The following is a 15,953-nucleotide window of genomic DNA, read 5'->3' as shown; positions in this document are numbered from 1 at the left end:
AAGAAAATATTTAAACACGATGAATAATTTATAAAAGAAATGTCTTAGTTCCTTTTTTTTTCACTTTCTTTTTTATTTTTAATTTTCATTTTTTTTATTATTAGGAGAAATTATATGATATAATACTTATTTCATATAAAATAATTTATTTAATATATCTAATTAATAAATTCAACCTGAACTTTATTAAAAAAATCTCACTGTTCCTTAAACTTTTAAAATATCCTATAATATACTTTACATTTTGCAAAAATGAAAATAAAATATCATTCATATTTTAGTCAATAAATTAACATATTAATATTATTGGAGTTCACACGAAATCTTAAAAATAATTTAATTTTACTGTATAAAAATTAAAATATATCATAAGATATTTTAAAAATTTATGATGCTATAAAATTTTTTTAATAAAATTTAAGTGTAAAATAATTTACTTGACTTTAATTAAAATTATAATAAATTACATGCAAAATGTAATTTTTTATCAGTCAAGTATTTGTGGTACAGTTTGGAAATTTCCTTCTTGATGGTTGAATAATTTTTCATTAGAGCACTCAACTATATCTATGTACAGACAGTGTAATGCCAAACCCGATGATTGCGCGCAAGACAACGGTCATTCCTTAAAGAGAAAAAAGTCAAATAAACCGAGTTTACGACCATCCTATACCGTCCGATTAAAATCTACGTCCCAAATATCACCAAGGAAATCGACACGAAATAAAGACGCGAAATAAAGACATGGGAACATTTTCGTGGGGGTGTGTAAATGGTTGGTTCGATTTTGAATCAAATTGATAAAATTAAAACTTTTAAAAATTAAATTAAATCAATCATTAAGAGATAATTAAATTGAATCAAATCAATAAATATCGATTTGATTTAGTTTTAAATCGATCTACTTAAATTTTATAAAATTTTATATTTTTAATATCAAACTTCAATAATAAAAGCATAAAAAAAAACTTAAAAATTAAAATTAAAAAATCTTAAAGTTTCGTTGATATATATATATATATATGAGTTAAACTAAACTGATTTGATTCGATTTGATTTTTCAATTCAGTCTCAAATCTGCTCACCTTTCCGTCTTCTTCTCATGACCATACGGACTTTTGAAGTGGAAGTAGCAAAAACACAACTGGAAATAGCAACTTCCTCCTGGCACTTCACCTTCCGTCATCATGAGTCGAGTATTGGGACCCGCCATATAATCGTGAAAGTGCGCCCATTAAACATGGAACTACTCTGATGGAGACTTGTGAGTTTTCTACACCGTTGGATTAAAAAGGTCCATCAAGACTAATGAACCCCACAGGCACTCCATCACATGCTCATTCCACGAGTCGCCTAAATGAAGAGAAGTGCGAAAATAAAAAATCTAAATGTTCCTTGATTGCCTGCGCTCACTCCTGCCTCTCACTCTTTCTTTACGTGCTTTTCTCTCTCTGAAAAAGCTCAAAAAGACTGCAATTTGTAAGGAAGGAATGAGACTGTGGAGAGAGAACGGGAGAGAAAGAGAGAGCGTACATTCAAAAGCAAAACAGGAGAAAAGCGAAATTGAAGCTTAAATGTCGAGATTTCTTTTTCTCCAATCATGGCTTCTTATATTTTGCTTAGCTTTCTCCACTTGTTTAGCAGGACCTGGTGAGTACTTTCACTTAACTTTGTTAGTTCTGTGATTTGAATTTTGATCGTTGGATGCTTCGGGATTTCATTTAGGGATTCCTGTAGTGATTTTCGCTTTGCATTTTAGTTGATTTTGTTTATATTTTTAGTTTCTATCTTCTGAATGTGTATGTGTGGTTTATCAATTATCAGCTGTTTCTTGTTTGGTTGATTATGGCTTTATATCTTTTGTTTCTCTTTGACATGATGATGAGTGGTGAGCTTTTTGGATATGATAAATCAAATGGATATGGTATTAGCAGTTTGGATCTGCTCTATTGCTGGAAAAATGTAGGGAAGAAAAAAAAGAAAGAAACGAAAACTTTCTTAACCTTATGGTCAGGAGACGGACGGTTAATGTACATAGAAAGTTGGAATTACAAGGAAAATAAAGAAGAAAAGAAGTGAAAGGAAAAAACTATGAATAATTGATTTTCTCTGTTGTCAATTCTATAAATATGTCTGGATGATTGGCAATGATGGAGGAGCTGAAGCTGATTATTTATTGTCACATTGATTATTATGTTATATTGAGAGAATATATACCCTGGTCTAACCTTTTGAACAATAAAATGAACTATGACATCTCAATAACACAAGAATATTTCATATTCAAATGAAAGATTAAGTTTTTGCTATCTTTAGGTTTCTGCTTCTGTATCTTTTTTCTGCTTGTTTTTTGGTGTTGAAGTTATGAAATTTGTTTTCTACACAGCACCCTGGGTTATTCGCATAAGCTGTGGATCTCGTGTAAATGTGCGTACTCTCCCAACCAATACACTTTGGTACAAGGATTTTGCATATACAGGAGGAATTCCAACTAATTCAACTGCTAAAGTTTATGTTGCTCCTCCACTTAAAACTCTCCGCTATTTCCCGCTATCTGAAGGTCCCAATAATTGCTACAATATTAAAAAGGTGCCAAGAGGACGTTATTCTGTAAGGGTCTTCTTTGGATTGGTTGCTCATCACGATCCTGACCCTAATTTTGATAATGAACCTTTATTTGACATCTCTGTCGAAGGCACCCAGATTTATTCTTTGCAATCAGGCTGGAGTAACCATGAGGACCAAGTGTTCACTGAAGCACAAGTGTTCCTCACGGATGGTACTGCCTCAATTTGTTTCCATAGCACTGGTCATGGAGATCCAGCAATCCTTTCAATTGAAATTCTTGAGGTTGCTGATAGAGCATACTATTTTGGCCCAGAGTGGGGTGAAGGGGTAATCCTCAGAACAGTGACCAGATTGAGTTGTGGCAATGGGAAATCAAAATTCGATGTAGATTATAGCGGGGACCGATGGGGTGGGGATAGATTATGGAGTCGCATGACTACATTTGGACAGAGTTCTGATAAAGCTATATCTACTGAAAATAGTATTAAAAAGGCTTCAAATGCGCCAAACTTTTACCCGGAAGCTCTTTATCAGACTGCCCTTGTTAGTACTGATAGTCAGCTAGATTTAGCATATACAATGGATGTGGATCCTCATAAAAACTATTCAATTTGGCTACACTTTGCCGAGATTGATGTTTCAGTCACTGATGTAGGGCAAAGGATATTTGACATCCTGATTAATGGTGATGTCATATTTGACGAAGTAGACATAACCAAAATGAGTGGGGATCGTTATACGGCTCTTGTACTGAACACAACTGTTCCTGTTAATGGGAGAACGCTGACAATAACCTTGAACCCCAAAGAAGGCAGCCATGCCATAATCAATGCCATTGAGGTCTTCGAGGTTATCACAGCTGAGCCCAAAACTTTATTGGAAGAAGGTACATATACTATGCTCCTTTCCTTTTTTTTATGTTTTTAAGATTGTTAAAATTTATGTGGAGGAATTTGGGTTTGGGTCACATATGTGAGTCAACCTAGATTCGTGTCTTTTTTTTTTTTTAATTTCACAAAATTTAAAAAAAAAAAAAAAAGAAACAAACCCAATGGCATGTAACTGCTATCATGCAAAATTCCAACAGCATTTAACTGCTATCATGCAAAATTCCTTAGGCCAATAGGTGTGCCTCACAGTGAAAAGCCATATATAAAGGCCAAAAGGCTTAACAACAAGGGGTGATCTTGTAAGGAAAAAACGGAGTAACTTAGTGTTACAAAGTTGGAAAATTTATTGCAAATACGAAGCAATAGCAACAGTAACAAAAAAAGGAAAAAAAAAAAAAGAACTTTTTCCATTTGGGTGCATTTGACTCTCATTTTCAATCATTTGTGGGGCAATAGTTTCTGCATTTTAAAGGCACATTTAGACTGTGAATTATTGATGTAATTTGTTGTTGGAATGTGATTGCATTATGACTAGAGAAACAAGTATGGATCTTAGTTTTTTTGGCGTGATCATGACTTACAATCTATGTTTTAACATTTTTTCATTTTGGGACATAAAATAATAGAATGACGGTTTCTGCATATCAATGTGCATCATTGCATATACATGCATGTATGCATTATTCATTAAGGTTTTGAGTTATGATGCTGCTATGAAGTTCATTTAGTTTGCATATATGACATCTAGCGGTTGTTTGATTTGCATTAAATTTAATCCGTTTTATGGAGCAGTGCTCTCAGAAAATTATGGCCTGAAATCATTCAAAACATGCCTGTTATTGTCGTACTGGCATCTGATTTTCATAATTATGATGTCGTTTATTGCATTTGCATCGTAACAACAGTTTTGAAGATAACCTTTTTTAGCAGATCAAGTTGTCTTTTAATTAACTGTCTAGTGTCTAGTACCTCAAAAACGTTTTGTTTACATATTATATTTGGTCACTGCCAATTTTCTAACATGACAACCAGTTACTAGGGTCCCAGCAGTAATGGAATTAGAATCAAGTCAGTTCTGTTACTCAGCCTTTTGCTGCATTAGAGATCACAGAAATAGTACTATTTGTTCTATTTTGGAGGCTCTTCCCATAGCCCTGATGGTTACACAAAATCACCAAGCAACATTTAATTAATGGAGAAAGTCCAGCAGATTGTTGTAAAAGTGGTTTTTCTTTAAGAGAAATCAACAACTCATGGTAATAAGGGAGTGAGAAAACTCAGATTCACTTCTTTGTTGTCCAGCATCCTTAATGCTTTCTTTATGTCACTACTCTGAAGCAATGTTTTCTTGGTAGTGCCACTAAAATTAGGAACCTTTAGTGTGACTTGAATCATTTCAGGAAATCCACCACTGCATCTCATCTGCTGGGGGGAAAATATAAAAAGTTATATAATATAGTTTAATGTGAGAATAACTTAATGTGCTGCTGTATGAGAATGGTATTGTCAAATAGGCAAAAATACGCAGATGCAGGACAGACTTGAGTTATCTGACTGAATATGAGCTAAAGTTAGCAAAAAAAAGGCAAAAATAATGGTAGAAAAATGGGTTTAGGGTTTTGGGTCTTGATGTGGTTGGAAAATGGTATAGCTTTATTAGGAGAAGGTAAATTGATGTGTTGCTGGAATTTTCCAACAGCTAGGGAAAGAGTTTTATAATGCACATTGTGAATCAAAGGAGAAAGGATGGGAACGTATGTTGTTGTTAAGGATTTGTAATTAATGGTAATTAAGGGAGCAAGATTTGGGAATTTTATGAATTGAGAAAGGAATAATAAGTGCACAAATAAAGAAGATATTAGAAAGAAATCTTGGGCTCCTTTTTTTTATAGAAAATTTTCCACATTTGCTAGCATTTGGGTTTTTAAGAAAATTGGGCAATGGAAATTGTTTTTTTCTAGTCAAAAGAAAATGACTTTCTTTTCAAGAGGAAAACATCTTTTAAACTTTGACAAATTCATTAAATAAAAGGGAACAACTTGTAAGGGGACTGTGAAAAGTACGGACCCATTGCTCTTCTACATAAAGAAAAGAAAATTTTAGAATCAAGGAAAATAAATATGATTGTAAAAATAGAAAGTTTTAAACTTAACTCAGATTATAAAGACGCCCATATTTTACTTGAAATTTCCTATGACTTGTATAATATAAACTTTCTATTGAAAAGGATTTCTCATCTCACAAATACCCCCTCCCCGATGCTTAAAGCTTTCTTCCATAAAATAAAAATTCTAATAAAGTAAGCCATCATGGGAGTAATCAGAAAAAGCCACGAAATTTTTTTCTCCATGACTATGGGAGTTCTGGATCACTTTTTGTATGGTCATCTTTCAACATCTATTTCCACCATGCATTGCTGTGGTAGCTATTAACTTAAAATTTGGTATCAAGATGTTGTTTTGGATTTTGTCTATCGCTGTGCTATCATTCTTTAGTCTTAGATGATGATAATGTAGGTGTTTGATCATATGGTTTTATATCTACCAGTGATTATTTTCATCATTGTGAAATGCATATTTGGAGAAATATCTTTTGGATAGCAAATGCAGCATTTCAGAAATTGGAACATATGTAAGTCATTACTAATATGATTACTCTTTATTCCAGTTAGGGCTTTACAGGCATTAAAGAGTGCACTGGGCCTTCCACTTCGGTTTGGCTGGAATGGTGATCCGTGTGTTCCCCAACAACATCCATGGAGTGGAGCAGATTGTCAATTTGACAGAACTAGCAGCAAATGGGTCATCGATGGACTGTACTTTCTTGATCCTTAACCTTGTTTTCTTTTTCATTTCATTTGCTTCCAATTAATTCCTGGGATTGTTTGTTTACTTTTGTGCTCATCTGTTTTGCTTGTATCGTTACCTTCTCAGTTTTTCCATCTGTACAAATTGTTTTGAATGGATTGTCCTTTTATTGATAATAAGTTTGAAAAGCATGCCATCTTGAAGTTGGTACTATACATTATTATTATTATTATTATTATTATTATTATATGCAAGTTGGTACTAGACATGATTGTGCTAGTTGACTCTGTAGTCTGTTCTTTTCATCATTTACAATGAAGAATATAAGGCAGGGTGAAGCAAGAAACACAAAAGCTATTGATGACTAGCTCACATGTTATCCATCAAATCTTCTATTTAAAATTTAACAAGAAATCCATGTGGTTTGTACAGCCAATTTTCAATTGTTTTTACCAATTGCGCCTTCAACTTTTTCCACAAATGATTGAACTATTGAGCAATCCCTCTTCCAATTAGTTTGATGTTGAATACAATTGATTGATGCTTACGATATTAAGGTGTTAGCTATTCTATGGTCAGTGGTCTTGACAACCAAGGTTTGAGTGGTTTCCTGCCAAATGACATATCTGGGCTCCATCATTTACAAAGCATGTAAGTGCCAAATGCATGTCCTGCTCTGGTTTCATATAGAAACTACTTTCAGGATTAATGCTTTTTAGATCTTTCTGGTTTGCCAGCTCTCACATCTTTTTTTGGCATTTACAGAAACTTAAGTACTAACAACATTCTTGGAGCTATTCCATCATCACTTGGAACGATAACCAGCTTAGAAGTTCTGTAAGTGTAACTTATTCATTTGTCACATTGTTAGCTGCCTAGCTGCTGCTATTGGTTTGGTAGAAGAATAAATGGTTTAATTTTACAAACTAAGTCCTTCAAAATCATATTTATAAGAAAATGAAGATAAATAACTATCACTCATGTAATTTTGCTTTATTTGTTCTTAGTTGCATATAATCATGTTGATTTTTTCTTTGATTTAGGGTAGATTGCATAAATACATTGCCTTATCACATTAATTGCATGGCAGGGACCTCTCTTACAACTTTTTCAATGGATCAATTCCCGACAGCATTGGACAGTTGACATCAGTTCGGAGATTGTAAGATCTTTCATGTGGCTAATTAATTGATATTGTATAAATATTCAGAAGATGACTCTAATTTAAGTTTTTATGGTACAGGAATCTCAATGGAAACTCTCTGTCTGGAAGAGTCCCAGCTGCGTTAGGAGAAAGGCTTTTGCATGGAGCTAGCTTCAAGTAAGCTCTTATAAATGTGGCTCCTAAAAACTTTGCTGGCTTTGATTTTATGTGTGATAACATGCTAAGAGAAAATGCAAGCTTATGCCTGGGTTAGATTTATTTCATGTCTGAAACAGACGAGGACAAATGGAAAGTCTGTAATTTCATTGTATTTGGTACTAAGTCTACTGGAATCCTTATTGTGGTTTTTGCAGTTTTACCGATAATGCAGGTCTTTGTGGTATGCCTGGATTGCCTACTTGTGGGCCCCACCTTTCTGCTGGTGCAAAAATTGGCATTGCCTTTGGTGCATCTGTTGCATTCCTCCTCATGGTCATCTGTTTGATGTGTTGGTGGAAAAGACGACAGAATATACTCCGTGCACAGCAGATTGCTGGTAAGGAAAAACAGTGATAATGACAGCATGATTTAGCAGTTGTTTCTCCTTAACAAATTGTGAATTCCTAGCAATATAATGTTGGATGATAATAGTGCAGACAGCTAATCATAATCAACATCCTAATGCTTCCCTCTTGACTTCCTCATGTACAAGCAAAAAGAAAGTGGTCTTAGACCATGCAGTTACGTAAAATGGATCAAACATTAGGGTTTAACAAGTAACATTAGGTTTCTGTTGGATGCAAATTTACATCCTACCTTACTTTGTCTTTAACAGCAAGAGGTGCTCCTTATGCAAAAGCAAGGATCCAAACAGCGCATGATATCCAGATGACAAGGCATCATAATCATGGCTATGCAAGGACAGCTGCTGAGAATGGGCCTAGCTTACTGTCATGATTAATCAACCAGGCCTTCAGAATTCACTCTATTTAAAATTTGTTCCCGCTTTGGTTTCTGGAATTGGATTTGCTTCTGAACATGGGTCCCAAGACCTGATGATTGATTTGGCGCACTTGTACTTCCTCATGTGCCCATTCTTTCATAATTTTGTTCAGTGAAGATGAAGAAACTGGGTAGAAAAACAGCTGCATCTATCCATGGCATTGTCAAATGCCATATGGAGTGAAAAATCATGTGCATTTTTTCAATTTTTTTGATTCCGTTCGGGCAAAGGAAGATGCGTAGATGTAAATTTAAAGTTTCCCAGTTCTCTACTTTTCATATGTAGTTTCAAAGGAACATGTGATTGTGTCCCTTGCACCATGAGGTCACACAATTTCAGTTCAGGTTGAGAGGATAATATATAGGATACACAATTTCAGTTCAGGTTATATGTCGTTATCTTTAAAGAATGGATACATGTAATTTAGCAATGGTCTTTGCTGCATTTCTTCTCTTCGATTCTTTGTCATTTCTTCTCTCTCTCTCTCTCTCTCTCTCTCTCTCTCTAAATTTGTATCAGCATGTCCTCGTGATGATGAAAAGGAGTTAACTGGCAATTAGTAATTAACTAATAATTGCTTATACTTTGTGCCTTTCAGAGAAATCCTTTTCGAGCAGTGATGAAAAGTCATGTTAGTAATGGCAAGTATGCGCTGAAAAGATGTTTCTGCTTTTGTTTAGAACGAGCAGCACTCACCGTAGAATTGCTGTGGAGAAAGTTTAGGGCAGATGACTTCCTAATTAACTTGATAATTTGACCTAAGGAGGTATGCATAGCCCATAATTTGAACCTTGCCGATGAGTTGAAGAATACGATTAAATTTGTCAGAAAATAATTTAACCTAGGGCAGCTGGTTTGTACCATTGGGCAGAGAGCAGTAAGCCATAATTTGAATTTTGGTTATGAGTTTGGGGGCTCGAAGCTGAGGAAAGCTGACCTCAGTGGAGTGAATTTTTTGCGAAGTTGATCTTTTGGACCACACACTAAATTGAGAAATTACCGTTCAGCACAATCCTTTTGCCTTTGTGCTATACCCACTTACTTACTCTGCAGCTATACTGTCAAAAGGGGGTGGAGAGAGAGAGAGAGAGAGAGAGAGAGAGAGCTCTGCTGAAATGGTCTCTCTTTTTTGCGTTCTATTCCTTTATTTCCTCCAAATTAGTGGCAGCAGCTGTAGTCTCATTATGAAGGTGTGAGAGGCTCATTGGATCACTGTCACTAATGGGGCCTATTAATGAAGTCCATTAATAGGTATCATACAAAGCAGACTACACATAAAAAGTATTTTGATGTTGAGAATTATAAATATATAATATTTGGGTAATTATTATTCATTTAATTTTGATTAATATTAAACTCACATCTCACACAATTTCATAATTGGGTACACACATAGTAGGCAGGAAATTTCCTTAATAAGGTTGAAAAGACAGAGGTTCCCTTTTCCGCTTGGAAATAAAAAACATAGAGATAGACATTTAATTAATTTCCCATAAATAAATATTAATATGCAGTGGTCCAAGCTTCCAACCTTGCGACTGAGCTATCGACCATGTGTCCGATTCTTCTTATCAACCCAAACCCTAAAACAAACCAAAAAAATCAAACAAAATGAAAATTAATTCCTATTACCATTCCACACGTGTCCCTGATGTAATAATTCAAAATTATAAAAATAAAATATATATTAAAAAAAAAAGGAAATTCAACCAATATTGTGAAAATACCTTCTTCACGTGAACATGTGTCAGTTTCCTGCAGCGGCTGAGGCCTGAGGCTGAGGCTGAGGCTTCAGTCACCACCACCATCCTCCTCCACACCGTACAGTATATATTTGTTTTCACTTTTATTATTACCTTTCAGAGGTCCCCAAAAACCGAGTCAAACACGCTATCTTTCTATTATAACTCGACTCGTTCCTGTCTCCTGCAACTCAGACACCACTCCCCTATGTACCCTCCACGTGGGGGCCCTGTAGTACTCTCTTGCTCTCAACCCTCCACCTTAAAAGAACACGTATCCTCCAATTATATGCCGACACGGCACGTTCTCTCTATAATCAATCATAATCCCTTCCTTTTCTTATATATTTTTCAATTTCTATTCTTTTATAAATAAAATATAATAAATGAAACAGAAGCAAACAAAAGGCAGGCGCCGCTGACTGAGCAGCGCCGTACAACATGGGTTTAGGGCTGACATCAGCACCACCGGCGCTGAGATTAGTCACATGACCCACACAAACTCCCTCTAATGTCTAATCAGGCGGCGGCTATCTGCTCCTTTTTATTTCAATTTCAGGGACCCAGTTTTTAAAGCTGGTCATTTGTATATCCATCTTTGTATCTCCACCGTTGAAGAAAATCCAACGGTTGAAACGTCAACATGTGTACTATATTGAGATACAGAAGGGGGGCTGTCAATTCTTTTATATAAACATAAGCTGGTCGTGCCGTCCAACCGACGATTACGGGTGACTGCGTGGGTCCCTCCACTTTTTATGCCCTTCTTTCCCTCTTTGCTCTTTTTAGAGCTCTTTTCTCTTCCTCTCCTCTTTCTCTCTCTGTAGTGTGTAAAGTTTGCTTTTTCATTTTTACTCTGTTGCTTGCTTTGCTTCTTCTCATGGCTTCTTCAAGGGAAGGACACTACAGGGGTGTGAGGAAGAGGCCATGGGGTCGCTATGCAGCTGAAATACGTGACCCCTGGAAGAAAACTAGGGTTTGGTTGGGTACATTTGACACTCCTGAAGAAGCTGCACTCGCTTATGATGGTGCAGCTCGCTCTCTCCGTGGAGCTAAGGCCAAAACCAACTTCCCCGCTCCAACCACTGGTCTCTCTCTCGACCTCAACGTCCCTTCTGATTCTCACCATCGCTGGAGCTCAACTGCTGGTCACCGTTTCGCCCTCGGTGAGTTCCTGCAAACTGGGGTTCTCAAAGAGATTAACTTCAACGGAGAAGCCTCAGGGTCTGTGAAAAATGAGATTGCTGTTGCTGCTGGTGGCGTTGGTCCTCCGGTGCCGGAAGCTGGTGTTCAGCCGTCGTTTTTGGGGATTGTGAGACGTGGGTTACCTATAGATTTGAACGAGCCTCCACCGTTGTGGCTGTGATATTATTTACCGACTGACGATGAGCTCTGTGCTCCTGTAGGACATTTTCCGGCTGGTTTTAACCTTATTGCTTTCTTTTAATCTCCCTTTTTCTTACTTTTCATCACCTTCATTTCTGTTTTAAAAGGGAGTAAGAGTAACATCAAATCACTATTATTAAAAAAAAAAAAAAAAAACTGAGCGGCCTCTGTATATACATGTTCCTGTGTTTTTATGAAACACCTTTTTTACCTTGTCTTTTTAATAATATAATGTAATTTCACGCATTTTATTTTTTTTTATTTACATTTATCAGATGAATAGATGAAATGTTATACACGTCATTAATTGATCTCAAGCTTCCCCTTTTTTTGTTCCTCCACATCTTATCCAAACACAGCCTTAGTATATGATGGATTCTCCTAGTTTTGACCAATACATTAACAACCAGAAATGAAACTTCTACTCTTTACATTCTAATGACATTTCAAGTGCTTCACTAGCGTTTGTTTTCCACGCTCTTGTGAGTCGAGATTTAGGATTCACTCGCACTTGCTGCTGCGGGCTGCGGACATGGTTGATTCTGTGTACATTATTAAAATTTAAAAATATTTAAAAAAAAAAAAAAGAGGAAGGAAAGAAAATTGTGATGGTAGAACGCGAGCTCAAGCATGTGGGATTGGCTTTCCTTTCCCTTTCAAGATCGGTAAGTGGCAGGGAACGGGTTCTGATATATTTGGAGAAGAGCAGTGTCCGAATTGGGTTTCAATTGGAACCACTCTATGGTCAAAGCGCGTGTAATGGCACTTAAAATACTTTGAAGTGACGAAACTGCCCTTTATCTTAATGTTCTTTGTCCAAGTTCCGCAGTCAAATTCATTAATAGGAATTAGTGAACAAGTAATTAACGTTGTTAAGTTACCGAGATCTGTTTCTGTACGATAATCCGCGAAAAGGTTTTCCCCCTTTTGTTACGTTATCTCGTGAGATGACGGAAATTATCGCGTTCCGGTAATGGATAAAGTCTGCCTTTTTTTAAAGCAATAGTTTAGAATAAGGAAGTGGCGCGTGTCTTCATAATATTATTAAAAATTAAGAAATAATCCATATTTTGTCAAAGAAGTAATCCATTTAAGTGTTAGTTGAATCAAAAGCCTCAAATTCATCCTCTAGATTCAAGCTGTTAAGTCTTTGAAGATTTTATTCCTAGCAAAATCGATTGGATTCATTTTGCTAAAAAGAGCAAAAGACAATCTATCCATGGCAATTTAGGTGGTGGTGTTCAAGAGAAAAGGCATCATATAGAAGTTTGAAAGAGGTGTAAGCAAGAGAAATTTTATCCTAAATTCGATTTATTGTGGGTTTAACACAATATGAATGATCTGATTAGATCAATCATGAATTGATTCATATTTAAAATTAGACCGATTTAAATTAGATAAAAAAAAAGATTAAAATTGGTCAAATTTATATTTAACTTGAACCGTGAATGCACCGACTCAAAATTGAAACTAAAACCGTTTAATTCAATTTTAAGCTAAACTAGTTTTTCTTACTTGGAAAAATTTTACAAAAAAATTTTAACTGTTGAATTTAAACTAGACTGGATTGAATTGAAAACAGAAGCAAAATTTTGGAAGAAGTTTCAGGCTAAGTTCGAGTCCACCCTCTTAGTAAATTGTAAATTGGTAATTTCAAGCCACTTCGAATAGACTTATTAGCCTAGTCTGACTTAATCTAATGATTGAAAACATATCACTCATTTAATAGACCTAAATTTAAATTCTTAATTCCTTAATTTTCTACTTTAAATAAATAAATATATATATATATATATATATATATATATATATATATATATATATATATATATATATATATATATATATATATATATATATATATATTGTGTGGTGTGTGTGGGGTAATCTCAATAATGGAGAAGAGGGTATAATGATCAAGGATTTAATTTGGAAGCCAAATGGAAAAAGGGCAATAGGTGGCACTAGAAGCTACCCAAGAAATCAAAGGTGTGTCGGCTCCAAGTGGGATTGGGTAGTGAACAAGATACATACGCCAATATGTCAAATAAGAAAATTAGGCACTACTGATAATGACTTAATTTTTTCTTCTTAATTTCTTCATTGACTTTATAGTTTCTCCATTGTTGGATATGTCTTTCTATGTATGTGATGCTATTGATTAATAATAATAAAAAAAACAATGGCAACATGTCACAATGCTCTTGATATATGTACATTGTCACTCTTGAAGAACGAGTTTTAATATCTTAAATTTAAATTATAATTATCTTTTTATGAATAATCAATATTTTATTTTTTTTAATATATCGAATATATTTAATAATTTATTATTATTCATATGTTTAAATGAGAGTAAAGAAATGGTAAATAAAAATAAGAAAAAATAAATAAATTATATATTTCTATTTGAAAATAAGTGAATAGATAAAAGATAAAAATAATTAAAGATAAGTTTTATGATTTTTTATCACTCAAATTTTAATTTTTCTTATAAAAATGGATAAAAAAAGAGGTAAGAGTGATTATTAAACTTTATTTAAATAACTCTTAAATTTATCATTCTTTTTTTTTTAAATATAAAAATATATATTATTTCTCTTTATTTTCTTATTAATTTATCCCTTTTTAAATATAAAATTTTTTTTATTACAACTCTTTTTTCTCTTCCCTCTCCTTATCTTTTTTACCATTTTATTATTAATCCTTTCCTCACTCATCCAAACAAACCTTTAGTGGAGAATGAATCAAGCCACAAGACAAAGGATAAAGGTTAATATGGGGAACAAAAGCTTTAATCATGCAATTAGGACCTCACTTTTCTTAATTAATTACGGATTAGATTCATATGAGATATACAATTAGATTTTCTTCAATATCTTAAATAATGTGTTGGTCAACGTTTTCATTTTCAACATTTTTGTAGGACGGTGCCTTTTGTCTGCAAAGAAAATGTCAACTTAATAATAAAATCATAAAAATTAAATATATAAATTTATATATATATATATATATATATATAAGAAAATAAAGAAAGAATTCTTTATGTCTCACTCAATTGTCACTATCTTATTAAAGTTTTTTTTGAAATTAAAATTGAGAGTTAAAAATAATTTTTTAAAAAATGTATATTAATATAATATTTAATTAATATATTTAAAAAATAGAGCATTTTTAATAATAATATTAAATAAATCATAAGTCATAATCATCCAATTGTATTCCTTTTTACAAGGCAACTCTCTCATTTTAAATTATATAATATTGCTTCCAACAAAAGAATATTAAATTACCTTACGGTACAATAAATGGCTAAAGAATATCATCAGCAGAAGGCAATTATATGATTGTGTCAATAAAAAAATAAAAAAATACCATAATTTTTTTTAATATGTTCATATTTTATTACATTTTTAATTTTTTTTATCCGAATATTTTATGCGCAGGACTAATAAAAGAGAACAATTAATTAAGCAAAGGTAAATTACTATGGGATACTTATATTTTATTAAAAATTAATTATTTAGTCTTGTTTTAAATTTAATTAAATATTTTTTTTATTTTATAAAATCAAACTTTTTAATATTTTTTTAAAAAAGAATTAGTTAATTTATTTTAATCTTAAATATTTATATTATTTAGTCCCTATAAATTTAATTATTCACAAATAGAGACATTTTAATTCAATTTTAGAAAAATAGAACCTAAATAGTTAATTTTGCAAAACTAAAAAGGCCTTATGCAGTTTACCCTTAAACAAATTTAGAGATTAAAAGTAATAAAATTAACAGATATAAGGAATTTTTTTATTTGATATTGAACTACTGAGATGATCTTCATCAAATCGCTTCCCTTCAATGATGATCGTATCTCAGTCACGCTCGCTTTGTCTTGATTTACTTTCGCTTTGTGGGGGGTTGATGCCCCAAACTTGACTATTTCAAGTACAACGTGTACCCCAATTTCAGCTGTAGCAAGAGCTCCTTGCAGAGCAAAAGGGGATAGGGGTATGGGTATTACCCTTTGACACTTCATTGCATGATAAAAGGTTGGCGAATACGTCGCCGAAAGGAGGAATATGCTGGCTATCTTCTTTGTGACTCATTTTACGGTTCATAGAAAGGTAAAAGGAGATGGGGCGTTAGAGCAACTAAATCTATTTGCCTTACAAGTTTCATTGGAGGTTCATTAGAAAAAGAAAAATTTAGTAGCACATGGAAAGTGAAAAAAAAAAAAAAACTCAGAAAAGCAAGAGCAAAATGGAGCAACAGATGTGAAATGGGCACAAATTTTGGGAAAACCTCTAAGGAAAGGTATGTATAGGCAGAGAAATTAATGGTGGACGTTTTCAAATTCGAAACAACACCTTTGAGAACGTAAAAAATGCAACGTTTAGGGTGCTCCAGGTTAACA

At 33.7% G+C, this 15,953-nt stretch overlaps 2 protein-coding genes across 5 annotated transcripts; both read left to right on the top strand.

The window, feature by feature from the left end:
- Positions 1-1,387: 1,387 nt before the first annotated feature.
- LOC110632882 (receptor-like protein 4) lies at positions 1,388-8,856 on the top strand. 4 transcript variants are annotated; one of them, XM_058130267.1, is made up of 9 exons: positions 1,388-1,650; positions 2,387-3,454; positions 6,126-6,273; positions 6,845-6,916; positions 7,031-7,102; positions 7,356-7,427; positions 7,509-7,586; positions 7,784-7,965; positions 8,245-8,856. In XM_058130267.1, the coding sequence occupies exons 1-9, from the start codon at positions 1,575-1,577 to the stop codon at positions 8,364-8,366; spliced, it is 1,890 nt and encodes a 629-aa protein (XP_057986250.1). In that variant the 5' UTR covers positions 1,388-1,574; the 3' UTR covers positions 8,367-8,856. The 4 variants fall into 4 exon arrangements, with proteins under 4 accessions (XP_057986250.1, XP_057986249.1, XP_057986251.1 ...); XM_058130266.1 differs by having other exon boundaries at positions 6,830-6,916; XM_058130268.1 differs by lacking the exon at positions 6,845-6,916.
- A 1,908-nt stretch (positions 8,857-10,764) lies between these two features.
- Positions 10,765-11,786, top strand: LOC110632863 (ethylene-responsive transcription factor 12). Its single transcript, XM_021781226.2, has one exon. The coding sequence runs from the start codon at positions 11,035-11,037 to the stop codon at positions 11,518-11,520; it is 486 nt and encodes a 161-aa protein (XP_021636918.1). The 5' UTR covers positions 10,765-11,034; the 3' UTR covers positions 11,521-11,786.
- The last annotated feature ends 4,167 nt before the right edge of the window (positions 11,787-15,953 follow it).

Source organism: Hevea brasiliensis, chromosome 11 (assembly GCF_030052815.1).
Source record: "Hevea brasiliensis isolate MT/VB/25A 57/8 chromosome 11, ASM3005281v1, whole genome shotgun sequence".
In the NCBI taxonomy this organism is placed as follows: Eukaryota; Viridiplantae; Streptophyta; class Magnoliopsida; order Malpighiales; family Euphorbiaceae; genus Hevea; species Hevea brasiliensis.
Note: the sequence above shows the minus strand (reverse complement) of the source record. Positions and strands in the feature narration are given on the sequence as shown.

What these genes read in the sequence shown, in the direction of transcription:
- LOC110632882 (XM_058130266.1), top strand. Translation starts at nt 1,575, where the DNA reads ATGTCGAGATTTCTTTTTCTCCAATCATGGCTTCTTATATTTTGCTTA. An exon ending in AAATGGGTCATCGATGGACT is followed by an intron (nt 6,274 to 6,829) that starts GTACTTTCTTGA and finishes TTAAGGTGTTAG; the next exon opens with CTATTCTATGGTCAGTGGTC. An exon ending in ATAACCAGCTTAGAAGTTCT is followed by an intron (nt 7,103 to 7,355) that starts GTAAGTGTAACT and finishes ATTGCATGGCAG; the next exon opens with GGACCTCTCTTACAACTTTT.
- LOC110632863 (XM_021781226.2), top strand. Translation starts at nt 11,035, where the DNA reads ATGGCTTCTTCAAGGGAAGGACACTACAGGGGTGTGAGGAAGAGGCCA.